At 43.1% G+C, this 15,252-nt stretch overlaps 1 protein-coding gene across 1 annotated transcript; it reads left to right on the forward strand.

Annotated features, from left to right (window-relative positions):
- The first annotated feature begins 254 nt into the window (after positions 1-254).
- bcan (brevican) lies at positions 255-14,336 on the forward strand. The gene is made up of 14 exons (XM_054781703.1): positions 255-401; positions 5,021-5,103; positions 6,807-7,199; positions 7,329-7,503; positions 7,573-7,700; positions 7,772-8,050; positions 8,121-8,759; positions 9,004-9,699; positions 10,169-10,273; positions 10,341-10,499; positions 12,233-12,315; positions 12,378-12,522; positions 12,597-12,779; positions 13,933-14,336. The coding sequence occupies exons 1-14, from the start codon at positions 397-399 to the stop codon at positions 14,040-14,042; spliced, it is 3,183 nt and encodes a 1,060-aa protein (XP_054637678.1). The 5' UTR covers positions 255-396; the 3' UTR covers positions 14,043-14,336.
- Positions 14,337-15,252: the final 916 nt, after the last annotated feature.

The raw sequence follows: 15,252 nt of genomic DNA on the forward strand, positions 1-15,252 counted from the left end.
GATAACGCTTTCGTCGCAGGGTGAATGAGATGTGTTTTCTCTGGAAAAATGTTGACCAAAAATCTGTTAGTTTGTGAGTAAGAGAATATACTATGTTGTTAATATTTTGACATCCCACGGCTGTTCCCTGGCACTTTTCCAGGCAGGCAGGAGGCTGGATGGAGGTGGAGGCCCCCTGGAGGGTGAGGTGACGATGAAGGAGGTGGAGGACGTTTGCAAACTCTCAGCCCTCACCCCAGCCGCTACTCTTTTTTTTTTTTTAACTCCTCTCGCTTGAGCGGTCAGGACGGACACAACAAGCCTCCTCTCCTGTTTTCACTCCCTTTTTGACCACCGGGAAGCGGCTGGACCTGACCAGACGGACAAGAAGAACCCCTGAGCCTCACCTGGAAGAAAATGAAGTGAGTCCATTGCATCTTTTTTTCTTTAAAACACCGTTTGTTTTGGTTGTTTTATATTATTTCCCTCTACATCCACACACACAAAATGCACAATTCATATTTTTCTCTGAGGAAGAACATATAATGAGAGCATCACAACTGCCATGACACTAATTTAATTTCTTAAAAGTCCTTCTGGAAGTCCTTGTGGAATTGAGCTGACAACGTCATTACAAACATGTTTCACTGAAAGTCATGTTGGTAAAAATGAAACATTTTTATTTGGACTAAACATGTTTAAATCATTTGCCTTTATTTCCTATATGATGAATTAAATACTCGGTGGAAACAAAACACTGATATTTATTGATTTGTTATTTTTATACGTGACGCAAAAACAGAAAATTAGTAAAAAAAAAAAAAAAGTGAGCATAGAATATTCCAAAATGAATTCTTTCTCTTACTAAAATGCACATTCCTATAAACACAAGAAAATAAATAAACATAACAATATTATAATATATATATATAAATATAAATAATAAATGTACATGTGTTTATTGTCTATTTTCATGGACTAATTGTCACAAGGTGTTGTAGCGCTTATGCCAGTGTCGTTCAACTGGTGGAATGAGGGCCAAATTTAGCCCTGGAATAACATCAAACCGGCCCAAATGTTCACTTTAAAATTTGGGAGTTTTAATTTTTTCGCAGATTACTAAAAACACCACAGTGATCCTCTGATTTAGAGCAGTGATTCTCAACTGGTGGGTCGTGACCCAAAAGCGGGTTGCGGAGCCGTTTTCAGTCAGTCGTGGCTCTTTCCCTGGGCAAAAAAATAATAACGTAAAGACCCGATGTCTGTGAATGCACCTTCCATTCTTGGCTGTGCTATTTGCTTGCTACGGCGTCACCAGGTGCGTGCCACGTTTATGAGCAACTTTGTCAAGCGTGAGCAGGAGGTGAACGACATTGAGTGGGGACTTAACGTGCCGTCAGTCCGACACACAGCTGCAGATGTCTGCTGGGGAAGCCATAAAGAGTGAGACAGCGTAAGATGTTTGAGTTGAACAATTTCTGCAGTTTGGGTCGCCTCTTGTCATTGAGGGGTGGTGGTAGGTCCCGCCGCCACTCCATTTGAGAACCACTGATTTAGAGGTCATGTTATAGAGACGATCTTTGATTAGTGATTTTTGCAGGAGCTGCTTATAAGCAGTACAGCACTACTGTCACATAGAGGATATCGAGCACTTTTGCAGGAGCTTCTTAAAGTCAGCAAAGCCCTCCTGTGATATAGAAGATCTATGATTAGCTTTTTTGCCAGCAGATTCCAAAAAACACCACAGCACACCCAGCATTTAGAGTGGGGACAAGAAGTCGGAAATTACATTCAAATATTTAATGTAGTTATGTGGTAGTTTAAAAAAAAAAAAAACAATTTTTAATTTCAAATGTTTTGGAAATATACTGTATTTTTGATTGACATCTTCCTTGGTATAGACCAGGGGTCTCAAACTCAATTTCACTGGGGGCCACTGGAGGTAGAGTCTGGGTGAGGCTGGGCCACATGAAGTATTGGGAGTAGGGCTGGGAATCTCAGGGTACCTCACCATACGATACAATTCACAATACATCCATGTGATATCACCACTGTTAGTTCAGTGTTGGTGTTTACTTGCCCCGTAAGTATGGAAGTAACACTGAGATTGCCTGGATGTTGCGGGCTGCAGTTACACTACTCTTTGATGTCCAGATACCATTTGGTGGGCTGCAAATGGCCCGCGGGCCGCAAGTTTGAGTGCTCTGGTACAGACAAATATTAATTATCATTTTTCTGGGAGATAAATAAAGTATCTATATTTAATATTGTTGGTTTTTTTATGTAGTTGACGTTCCCCTCTTAATGCTGTGCTCTGAAATACATTTTGCACAAGTAATTGATGTCCTTGGTTCATACTCCAGACCACTAGAGGACAGCACGCTGCAAAAAGACTTCATTGTTGTTTGTTCCCAGCATGAGTGCAAGGTGACTTTCCCACAAGTTGCGTTGTTTATTTATCCCAAAGATGGCTCTAAACATGCCAGCAAAAAAGGTTGTAATTCTTAATAATGAGAAAGCGTACAATAGACGTCATATATTTTGTCTTTTTTCAGCCCGTCCATCCTCAACTGGCCTCTGTTGGCAAAGTGACCAACATCCTCTTTTGACCGTCTTTTCTCTCAGAGGTGAAGTCATAGACTATTGAGCCGCTTGCGATGCTTGTGTGAGCACCACCATGTTGCCTGGATGCGTTCTCTGCCCGCTCTGGGGGGTGGGGAGTAGGGGGGAGGGGCTTTGGCGCCATTTGTCCATCAAAATAAGACACAGCCAATTAATAGTGGGATCCTTTTTAAAGTAGACTAAAAGCAAATGAGAAATGGCAAAGAGATTTTAGATATGTGGCGCTTTGATAATTTGCATGTGGATCTCATTTTTACGGCCGCTGTCGGGACAAAAAGTGAGAAAACTAAACATGAAAAGCAAAACAAATGTTTCGAATTAGAAATGAAGTTTCTTTCTTTGCTTCTTTTTGTGTTTTTAAATGTCATATGCAAGACGGAGCCGCCTGTGATTGGTTTTAGCAGCTGCTCGTTGAGAAGAGCTGTACAAGAGTGTCCCCAAAAGAAGAGCTGTACGAGAGTGTCCCCAAAAGTGTCCAATAAGACCAGAAAAAGTCGCTATTTTGAAAAACAGAACATAGAGGGTTCTGAATACTCATTAAATGTCGCAACAAAGACGCTAAGCTGGCAACACTGACTCCTCCTGCTACATCTTTTTGTCATGTGGCAACGCCATCAACTGTATGGAACTGTAATAAAATGCCACATTCACAGACAGACCCATTATAGCAGGGGTGTCCACACTTTTTCCACCGAAGGCCACATACTGAAAAAGAAAGGATGCAAGGTCCACTTTGATATATTGAAAACCATGTATATGCTAAGAAGTTAGATATTTCAAGAAAAAACTGTAGCTCAGCTTTGGGATATAGGAGCATATTAAAGCATATTAGCGTCTTTGCTCTTTTTTTCCTCATTTTTGCTGTTTTTTTTTTTTTAACATTTTGGAAATTTTCTTTTTGTAATATTAAAGCTTTATTTCCATAATATTATAAAAAGTGAGAAAGTGCTTCTTTTTGTGTTTTTTTTAACACCCCTGCTTTTTTCTTAAATAATCTTTGTAAATGTTCTTTTCAAAATATTATGACTTTATTCCAATACTATTTTTGCCTTTATTCCCATAATACTAAAACGTTTTTTGCCCAAACAATTTTTTTAAAAAATTACACCTTTTTTGTTTTGTTTGTTTCTCATAATATTAGGACTTTCAATGTGTTTTATTCTTTAATATTTTAACTCTATGCTACTAAACTAACATTATTTTTCCTCATAATATTCAGACTTTTTTCTCATTAGAATGTGACTATTTTCTCTTAATATTTTGACTTTATTGTCATAAAATTACAGCTGTTTTTTTCCATTTCTGCTGTTCTTGTTTTTTTCTTCCTGTAAATTTTCTTTTCGTAATATTATTACTTTATTCCCATAATATTTTGACCTTTTTCCTGTTAGATTACAACTTTTTTCTGTTAATATTGTGACTTTATACTTGTAAAAAAACTAATCATTTTTCCATTTTTGCTGCTGTTGTTCAATTATATTTTCAGAATGTGCCGCGGACCAAGAAAAATACAGCTGTGGGCCACAAACTGCCCTAGGCTGCACTTTGGACACCGCTGCATTATAATGTCTTTATGAGCAAGGGCGAACGGGTAGCACCAAATCTACAAATCTAATCTAATGTATTTATGGCGGACCGCCACAAATAAATGAATGTATGGGAAACAGTGTAATGAAAGAATGCAGGCACATTGAATTCTCCGGTCAAAGCGCTAATGAATGTGTCGGCGCAGCCTCGGACATCCTCACAAAAGCACAAAGCGACAACTTGAGCTTCTTTCAGTAGATGAGAATATACTGAAGCAACACAGCACCTCATTGCTCACTTAGGTGTGCTGGGAGCTCCTGGAGGACAACAGGAAGTTTTTCCTGGGATTATCTCGAACTAAAGAAGTAAAGAAGCAGCGATGACAGTAAATCTGGTTAGAGGTCAGAGGTCGACCATCACTTAGGGAAATTAGAATTCTGCTCACACTGCAGACTATGCTGCAAGGACACACACACACACACACACACACACACACACACACACACACACACACACCATCTGTTGTACACAGATTCATCTCTGGAAAGCCAAGATGTAAGAGAAAGTAGTGGAAAAAGTGATGTAATCTCCTCTGTATGCTTATTATTTTAACAGTCCAGCACGTGACTTAACAACGTCAATGAAAGCCCACAAAAACGCACGCTGCTCCTATCCAGCAATATCACCTTCTTCCACAAGAGGCGACAATGAGTCATTAGCGATGTGAGGCTTGTTGATGTGTTTAAAACATGCTTTTATCTCAGTCACGGGCATCCAAACTTTTTCCAGCGAGGGCCCGCATAGAGAGAAACTGAAGAATGGAAGGGGAAGTACTTTGGACACCTCTAAGCTAAACTGTCCTTCCACCTCATCTCTTGTCTTCTGCTCTTAGGTGGGACGTGCTTCTTTCCGTGTTGCTGGCCACCATCTGTCTGCTTGTCCTTCCTACGTCCTCGAACCACCAGAACGCGCCAGGTAGTCTACCCCGCCCCACCAACCCTCCTCGTCCTTTTCTGTCATGTTCACCAGCTTCTGCTGACGCTAAATTAAATAAAAAATTACCTCTGACCTCTATTACTGTGGAGACTCACACGTCTTGATGACAAGGAACACTCTAGTGCCTCCTTCAGGTCAGGTCAGCCGTCAGATCCCAGTAGTGGCAACACCATGTGAGCAGGGGCGCCATAAAGGGGGGGAAAAGTTAGGACAATTCCAACTGACAGGGGCCCCAGTAAATAGGTCAATCATTTTTTTTAAATATAGTAAGAAAATGGTTAAAACACATTCTTGTATTTGGTAGTAATAGTTAAATATCCACAATGACCAGAAGTAAACTTCCATATTAAGTAACCACGCCCCCATAGCTACATGAAATGGTTTGGTCCACTACTGCTTTGTTTCGTCAATACTGCTTTGTATTGACGAAAAGGGTGTCAATATGAGACCCGCTTTTTTGTAGCCTAGTCAGTCGTGAGAATCAACCTGTTAGTTTAATGTCCACAATGAAATAAGCTAGCAGAGTGTTAACATGTTGTGTTAGCCTTCATCGCACTCCTTTTCAAACCAACATTTCATCAGCACAGGTAAATGTTTAGCATGTACTATTAAATCAGTTCTGATTTAACAACAGCAGCAACTCTGTCTTCCCTTAACTTAACCCCTCCCTGTCCCAGTGAAGAATGTGAGCAACACTGTCCAATGACATGGCACTTGGTATGAGTGCAGGGTGTCTGTGGGAATTACAAAAAAAGAAAAAGTATTTTTGTGATTACAGAAATAATTTTTCCACATAATTCAATTCCAACTTTATTTTCTTGTTGGCAGATTAAAAAGTTAATGTACTGCAAGGAGAACTTATGAGATAAAAACATCATAATTATGAAATAAAAACTGCGAATATTTAATTTCGCTATATCGACTTTTTAATCTCATAATTATGACTTTTACCTCATAATTTTGACTTTTTATCTCATAATTATGACTTTGGTATCTCATAATTAGGAGCTTTTATCTCATAATTTTGATTTTTTTTAATCTTATGACTTTGGCTTTTATGTCATAATTGTGACTTTCTTATCTCATAATTTTGACTTTTTGTTTATAATTTTGACGTTTTATATCATAATTATGATTTTCCTAGCTCATAATTTGGACTTTTTAATGTCATAATTGTATTTTTTTTATCTCATTATTGTGACTTTTTAATCTCATAATTATGACTTTCCATTGAAGTATTTTTCTTCTTTCAGTGGCGGAACGGTGCTTCCACATACCTTGGCTGTCTTCGCTTCATAACTTAGTCGTATGAATGAAGTGCCACTTTTTATGTTCGTCCATCGTTTGGAGTTACTGTACACTAAAATGATTTCCACCACCCACATTGACGCTTTCCCGATGAAAGATCCATAAAGTCTAACTTCCTGTCATGACATCTTCCTGTGACTTCTTCTGATAAACCTATTGGCCAATTTGAAATTTGGAGGTGGGATCTTGTTTCCATTGGCTGTAAGCTTTGGAATGGAACAGTTATTGAGATCGAACGTTGCTGCGTTCAGGACACAGCCAGCCATACACACACGTTTATTATTAGAAACATCACGCTTGAACATGCATCAACACATCTATGGTGGACATTACTGTCCATCCACACTGGACTTGAACGTGTTGTCTCCTTGCAGATGACGCGAAGCTCCTCCATGTGACCATCCCCGACGGTCCACTCGTGTCTGCTGAGTTGGGCGCCTCGCTGACCTTGACCTGCTTAGTGTCACTGGCTCACCCGCCGCCCGCACCCTCCACCAACGGCCGCCATGCCGTCCTGTCTCTACCAAGGGTCAAGTGGGGCCTGGTAGGCGACGACAAAAAGACGGAGATCCTGGTCGCCCGCGGCGACAGGGTGCAAGTCAGCGAGGCCTACGAGAGCCGAGCCTCGCTGCTTCATTACGGTGTCTCCCCGGCCGACCTGACGCTCAGGCTGGAGGGTGTAAGGCACGGTGATGCTGGTTTGTACCGCTGTGAGGTGCAGCAGGGCCCCGAGGATGCCTTTGATGTCACAGAGGTTAAGGTTAAAGGTCAGTGACGCAGCCTTGGCTACCACTTTGCAATAAGGACATGCCTAAAAAGGATTTTAACGTAATGCTGTTGTAAAGAATAGCATCTCTCCAGGAGACGACCACATTCATGACATTGTTTCACGACAGGGTTGGTGTTCCATCATCAGGACGCATCCAACCCCCACTCCTTCACCTTCGAGCAAGCACGCCAGGCCTGCCAGGCTATCGGGGCCCAAATCGCGACTCCCGAGCAGCTCCTGGCGTCCTTTCATGGCGGATACGAGCGGTGCCACGCAGGCTGGCTCTCGGACCGCTCGGTCAGGTGAGGACAACAGCTGGTTTTGAGCAAGTTTGAGCGGGTTTTAATGCCGGGGGTCCTGTCCCTCTTCAGATATCCCGTTCAGGAGCCGAGAGACGGCTGCCTGGGCGATGCTGATGGACTTCCAGGAGTGAGGAACGTTGGAGCATTCGAGCCTGAGCAGGTGTTTGATGTCTACTGCTATGTGGGGGATATTGCAGGTGAGCAATGTTTCATTTTCTACACAGTAAAGTACCATTTATTGAGCTCTTTCGCAACATAAATTTAACAGGTGAGGTCTTCCATGGCTCCGCCCCCAAGCGTTTCACCTTCTGGGAAGCCAAAGCTCACTGTCTGAGGGAGGGGGCGGAGCTAGCCAGCCCCGCCCAGCTTTATGCAGCTTGGAACGAGGGACTGAACCACTGCAGCTCAGGGTGGCTGAAAGATGGTAGCGTGCGGCACCCCATCCCAACGCCAGGGGGACGCTGCGGAAATGTGGAACCTGTGGGGCCAAGCAACCAGACGATGTTCCCGGAAGATCAGAGCCGGCATGACGTCTACTGCTTCAGAGGTAGCAGGGCTTAGAACACAGAGGACAAACTTTATCATCTGCTGTGCATCAACAAACATCTTCTCTGCAGGTGATCTTTACATCCCATCTCCATCGTCTCCTCTTACCACTGAGCCAGAGCATATCAACTATCTTCGCTCTAAACTCCCCATCACGGCGGAGACAACCACTGCAGGGGAGGAGGAGGTCCAGACAATAAGTTCTGTAACACAAAACCCTCTGGAGAAGGATCCTTTGACGAGTGGGGTTCCTCAGTCTGTCACTCTGGAGCCCGAGGAGATCAGCGAGTCCCATCATGAAGAGCATCACATAGAGCCTGGTCATCATCTAGTGTCCTCAGAGCCGCCAAGCCTGGAGATCTCCATTTCGAATTCAGCATCAAGACCAGAGGAGCTCAGCAGCTCCTCAGAGAAGCATCATCACATGGCTCACACCCACGTCTCAGAGGCTACGCCGCTCCATCTCAGCACCCCTGGAGATGTTTCTGGACAGGAGGCTGGAGTATCTGATGTGACGTCATCCATCCAAACTTCGTCTCATACTGAAGAACCTAATTTCTCCACTGTGTCGCCTTCTTCGTACAACAACACACCAGAGGACCATCCAGAGGAGCGCGAGTCTGGAGAGGGGAGAGCAAACCCAGTGATGGACATCCTGGTTGCCAAGGAAACCATCACAATAGCCTCCTCAAAGCCATCATTTGAGTCAAGTAAGTCAGCCCAAAGGTTCTTCCACAGCAAACTCCTCCAAGCATGCCTTTACGAAGCTTGCTTTGTGCGCTGGGAACAGAAAAGGGTCTTTCCCAAAGTCTTCCCACAAAGTTGGAAGCATATTATGGTCCAAAATGTCTTCTTAAGAGCTCTTTCATCTTTCAAATAACTATTGATTATTTCTTCATAAAAAGAAAATTGGACGTTTTACATAGTTTAACATGGTTATCTTTTCATGGACAGGTTCTGATGCTGGTGAGGAGCACTCAGGTGTGGCGTCCATCACTACAGCGACACCAGGTGACATCAGTGGACACGCCCATCATGCAGAGATCCCAACAGCAGAGGTTATCGTGATCCCAGGCTTGATCCACTCCTCTGGGAGCCCACTCAGCACCACCACAGAGGTTGTTAGCTTGATCCCAGACAGCACTGAACCACATGATCACACAGAATCAGTCCACAACGTCTCAGACCATGATGGACCTGATTACACAAGGGAAACCACAGCCAAAGAATCAGGTTTCTGGTCAGAAGACAGTCCAGAGGGCCTGGTCATATCAAACCCAACTCAATTACCGGATCACCACAGTGAATTTGGAACACACGAACCTGAAACCACACAGATCCCTCATGTGACACCACACTGGGAACCAGAACCTACCTCTTCCACGCTGCAGGCGTCTGGATCCAACACAGAGTCCAGTACTCCCCTTTTAGTAACCTTGCATGAAGTCACAAAGGATGGAGCAGTGGAGTGGACCGCGAGCACCACGAGTGGACCTCAGGGAGCGGAAGAGGAGACCAGTACTGCATTGGGTAAAAGATGCACTGGATGTCACCTCCAAGACCACACCTTAGAAAACTTCACAGACCCAACTGTGGAGCCAGAAGTGCCGACTGCCATGGCTGCTAGACGAGAAGTCATCTTAAGTACTGGTACATAACTTCATAACTAAACGCACTTCAGACTTGAAACCCAGCACCCAGTTCATCCTCTTCACGAAGAAACACCGCCCTCTGGTGGTAAACGTTGTGTTTGACTTGGAGACGCTTTTTAAGTAAATAAATTAAATAAATTAATATCTTAAATGCTGTAAACATAAAACAAAAATATACTTTATGTGTCACTACATTAGTTTTTGTTTTTTATCCTAAAATTTGTGGTCTTTGCACACAAAAAAAGTGGAATAGAGCATATTAAGTACGGTATTTTGTATATAAAATATAATATTATATATTTTTAAAAAGAGGCAAAAACAAGTGTAAATAAGTTTAAGTAAAAAAAAAATAGAGGGAATTTAAACTACACCAAGAAAATAATCTATCAGTGTGAACAGAAAATGACATCACAAAACACAATACGCCACACAAACAAACAAACAAACAATCCACGCCTTCTCTGCAGACTCGTGCCGGGAGCGGCCATGTTTGAATGGAGGAACGTGCGTGGACGGCAAGGTGCCCACGTGCCTCTGCCTGCCCGGGTACGGCGGCGTCCTCTGCCAGACAGGTAAGGTCTGACCTCACGATGGCGACACGACACTCGCTGATGCTTCCTCACATCCTCTCGCTTCCAGACGCTGAGGCGTGCGAGGAAGGCTGGGAGAAGTTTCAAAGCTTCTGCTATCGTCACGTGACCTCGCGGCAGAGCTGGGAGGGGGCGGAGCAACACTGCCGGACGATTGGCGGGCACCTCGTCTCCATCATGACCCCTGAGGAGCAACATCACATCAATGGTAGTCGTTGATTCAGGAAAATCTAAAAACCTTTCTCCCACTCTTAATACCTACGTTTGCACTTGGGTTTCCTGACTAGAACGATACCATCAATGTAGTGTTTAAGTATGTTCTAAATTGTCTTATAGCAAAAAAATGACCTAATGATCTCCACTTTTAGGCATTTTTTGGAATATGCCCTGCTTTTACCAGCAACATGAAACATGTTCACATGTGGTTTGCAGCTTTTACGACAGTTGTTGATATTGGGGCGTCGCATCTACTTTTCCAACATTCCTGTCCTCCACAATACGCGACGTCCGTAGAGACGACTTTGTTTGGACGGTGGTGGAAGTGTTGGAAGGAGACACAACACAGCGTTTCATGTTGCTCTTCTTCCTGCTGTTGTTTGGTCGGCACCTCAGGGCCCTCAGATACCAATCTAACATTCTTCTGCTCGGCGGATGCGGGCCGCTGCCATGGAGCTTTTACGGAGGAATTTTCACGTCTTCCAAAGTTTGGAAACTGAACTAATTGGTGCACATTTGCTCCAACGTCGTCTTTGACTAATAACAACGAAGATGAGATGATTTGCTGAACAACAGTCGGTGCCACTGACTATTCCCTTTGTGGCATATTTGTAGTACAGTAGATCCCCACTTTTCACGTTTGAATTAAGGCTTTGGATTATACTGCTGGGTCAAGGCGCCACCGTGTGCTCTGCCGGCTCGCTCCTCCCACTCCAAATCCTCCTGCTCGCTTGACGTTGATGTTCTCCTCTGATTTCGGCTCAACATTTGCAATAAAAGTGACTGTTTTAATTATTAGATTAGCTTCAGCTCCAATAACTAGGGTTGTTCCCATACAACTTTTTGACTTCCATACGATTCCGATATTGCAGGTCACGGGCCGATACTGATATCGAGCCGAAGTCGTGGTGTTGCGAAAATTTTCATGACATTTTTCAATTGTGCAATAAGGTTGGTTGTATTCAAATTTGCCGATTCTGTGCCACTACGGGAAACTTGTGCATGACAACTTTGCACTCAGCTACAACGTCTTTTTAGGACTTTAACAAAAACTACTGCCTCAAGGCCGACATCACTCCTGCTGCTTGCTAAACACGCTAGCTTGCGCTGTTGTTGTGATCGTATGGGCGCTGCATGATGATCGGTACCCAATGGACCTCTACACCTGTTTTAAAAGCAAAATAAAAGTAATAAATAAATAGAATATCAGAGATTTTAGATGCAGACCGTTATAATGCGATAATGTTTTTTTTGCTGTTATCAGACCGATATCTGATACCGATATCGGATTGGGATACCCCTACCAATAAATCTACCCATCTCTCTTTAATTGCTATTGTTCGCTCGCGACGGAGGAAGCAAACAAGCTAAATCCGTAGAGTTGCATCCAAGCTTAAGTCGTAAATATGCTGATGATAATGACAGCTGATTTATATTAGTTGAGTTATATTATTGACTTAGGGTGAATGAGATGTGTTTTTTTGCAAAAAAGGCAGCTGAGTGTTTCCATGAATAAAAGTGTATTTGTTGACCAAAAATGAGCAAATTTGCAGGGATGTGAATGCTGAATCATGAACACGCGATGACCCACTGTACTGTATTCCATTTTAATACCCCGTCTATGGTTGGGACGCACATTTGTTCTTGGTTATTAGTCAATGTTCTTACTGGATCTCTTTCGTTGTACCTAATGAAGCGTCCTATGTGTGTATGGTTTGTAATCAGAAAAATACAAAGAATATCAGTGGATCGGCCTGAATGACAAAACCATCGAGGGAGACTTTCGCTGGTCGGACGGGAACCTTCTGGTGAGTGTTTGCTACTCCCCTGTCCTCCCTTTTACATTTTAATCTTTCGTCTTGCGACTCAGCTGTTTGAGAACTGGCACAGAGGACAGCCTGACAGCTACTTCCTGTCCGGAGAGGACTGCGTCGCCATGGTGTGGCACGACGGTGGGCGCTGGAGCGACGTGCCGTGCAACTACCACCTGTCCTACACCTGCAAGAAGGGCCTATGTGAGTCCAGATGAGTCACAAACACGTGAAACTCTTTCTTTTCAAAGGCCTCATCCATGCTGTCCTCCCCTCAGCGTCCTGCGGTCAACCTCCAGCTGTTCCCAACTCCAAGCTCTTTGGTAAGACACGTGCACGCTACGAGACGCACGCCAAGGTGCGCTACCACTGTGAGCAGGGCTTCATGCAGAAGATGAATCCTGTCATCAGCTGCTTGCCCAGCGGCCAGTGGGAGGAGCCAATGATCACCTGCCTGCCAGGTATCAATTAATGCTAATGCTATTGTGCTATTGTTTTAACAGTGGACGTTTCTTTCTTAGAGTGTGATATGGGGGAGTTTCAGTTTCTAGTTACAGTCAAACCTGTCTTAGTGGCCACCTTTATAGAAGGGCCACCTCCCTATAGCAGCCACTGAAAAATCCCCCCCAGCAAATTTACATCTTATAGACCCTGTGTATAGCAGTCACCTGTCTAACGCAGCCAGCAGCCACCCATTTTGTCTCCCTTGGTCAATATCTGACTGCATATAGCGGCCAAATTACCAACTCAAGTTGAAGCTTCATGCACGAAAAAGTTTTGTTTTTCAATCAATGAAGGCGTCGTGTGTAGACTTTAATTACTGAGTCGTAGCTCAGTCACAATCATTCACAAGATCCACACAAACTGTCAGTTGTTCCACATAAAAAAGCCGTCTTCTTTTGAGCTAGCTATTTCCTGGTCAAACATGTAATTTTAAGAGCATTTGCACCAAAACATTACCGCAAAGTAGGCTGGGAACAGGACGTGCTCCCAGCGACGCTACAATAAAAAAAAAAAACATATGCTAGCATGCATGCGGCAGCGGGAGCAAAACTGAGTTTGATTGTACTTAACTGAAGTATTTTATCAGTTATCAGTTATTATTAAGCCTCTAGCTTCCTTTTAGTAAGTAAAAACCTTGGCTATGATTGCACTACATTGTCATGTAGACCTACAAAGTACACTTGGAAGAACAGGAGGTGAATAAATGTATTGCAACTGATGTGAAACTGATGAGGGGTAGGATTAAATAAGCTTTGCTTCTTCCTACTCCTTTTTGGACATGCAAAATTGTGAATTGTACTATGTGATGTGCTACTGTTTGACTCATGCATGTTCAGGATTAAAACCATGAACCATGATAATAACAAGCTTTGTAGTGCTGTACAACTTTTATCAGCAGTCCGCAGTGCCATCTACTGGTCAACATTATTATTATTATTATTTTCCCTTTTTTTTTCTTTTTTTTCCTCTACTGGTCAACATTCAAACTGGACATCAACCTGTCTATAGAGGCCACCTGTCTATAGCGGCCACTTTTGCAGACTCCCTCTAGTGGCCGCTATAGACAAGTTTGACTGTACTTCATTTATTTCCATTTGCTCCCATCTTCAGCTCTCTCGCAGGAGGAACGCTCAGTGAGTTCAGCTCCTCAGACACGGAAGGAGGAGGAGGTGACGGAGGCCCACACCGAGAGCAGCTCTCCACGTCTGGGACATTCATAAGTAGAACATCTTAAGTCTTCCTCTTCGTTACGGACTGTCACTAACCTTAGTTTTTCAAATAAAATCATTGTAATCCAGAACAGTACATTCATGTCAACAAGCAGCTGTGCTTTGAATTCATCAATAAATGTTCTTCTGGGTCACTTGATCTTTCCTTGATCAGCATCCTTTGCTCATGACAACTACAAACTTCATGTTTATTTGACTTTTGAGGCATGTTTTTTCCAGAAATTTTGCTTTTTAACTTCATATCTTTTTAACTGGCTTACAGACGTTCCTAGACGTTGATAGACGGCGCAAGCCGTTCCAAACATTGGACAAAATTTCTGGCTATAGATTGCGATTAGTGGGTGTCATATGTTACTCCGTTTTCACTATTACTCAGACGGAAATTTGTAGACTTTGGGTTTGTAGACTTTCGTGCCTGTTGGGATAGAAGTGGGATAGTACTCCTAAATGATAGTATGCCAAGGTAATAGTGATCCAAATATACTTTTAAAACGAGCCATGGTGTTAGCAATGTAGCTTCTGTAACAGTTTGATTGAGCTTGAGCTAAGTTTAGTAGTTAGTAGTAGTAGATTAGTAGTTAGGAATGGAATATTTTCCTCTCTGTTCTGGATGGGTACTGCGAAATGTATGTGCTTATCCACAGCAGAGAGATAACACACTCACAAGACCTTTCACTTGGAACAAAGGCACCCTGTTCTTTTTAATGATCACACACACATGTTTATGTGTTATTAAGAGTCACCCTTCTGTTTGCTGGCTGAGCTGCCCAGCCTCCTGGCAACGATTGGTTGAAACCAGATCACACCAATACACCGACAAATGTTTCCTGATCACTGGGACCGCCTCCACAGCAGGCATGTGAAGAAGAACTCAGTTTCACTTTCAAGATCACTTAGACACCAGACTTTGCTTGGATTCACTCCACACAGAATAAACAGTTAAACATACTTTTTAACTCAGATAGTTGTTGATCAGCTGAAAGAATTAAAGAAGATGGGTGGTTCCCGCCCTGCTAAAAGGGCCGGACCGAACATAGTCACACCTGGAGATTGGGGCACCAGGTTGGCGTCATGAAATTGTGACTGTAAAAGAAAAAAAAGAAATTGCGACTGTTACTACAAAAAGAGTCAGGATAGCGAGTTTTTGCCTGTCAAAAAGAACTTACAGGCGTTCTCCTTTGAGGATTCCAGCAAATAATAT

The sequence above is a fragment of the Dunckerocampus dactyliophorus genome, chromosome 7 (genome assembly GCF_027744805.1).
Source record: "Dunckerocampus dactyliophorus isolate RoL2022-P2 chromosome 7, RoL_Ddac_1.1, whole genome shotgun sequence".
Taxonomy (NCBI): Eukaryota; Metazoa; Chordata; class Actinopteri; order Syngnathiformes; family Syngnathidae; genus Dunckerocampus; species Dunckerocampus dactyliophorus.

Coding starts and splice junctions, on each gene's coding strand:
- bcan (XM_054781703.1), top strand. Junction 5,104..6,806: donor GAACCACCAGAACGCGCCAG/GTAGTCTACCCC, acceptor GTCTCCTTGCAG/ATGACGCGAAGCTCCTCCAT. Junction 12,523..12,596: donor CACCTGCAAGAAGGGCCTAT/GTGAGTCCAGAT, acceptor TCCTCCCCTCAG/CGTCCTGCGGTCAACCTCCA.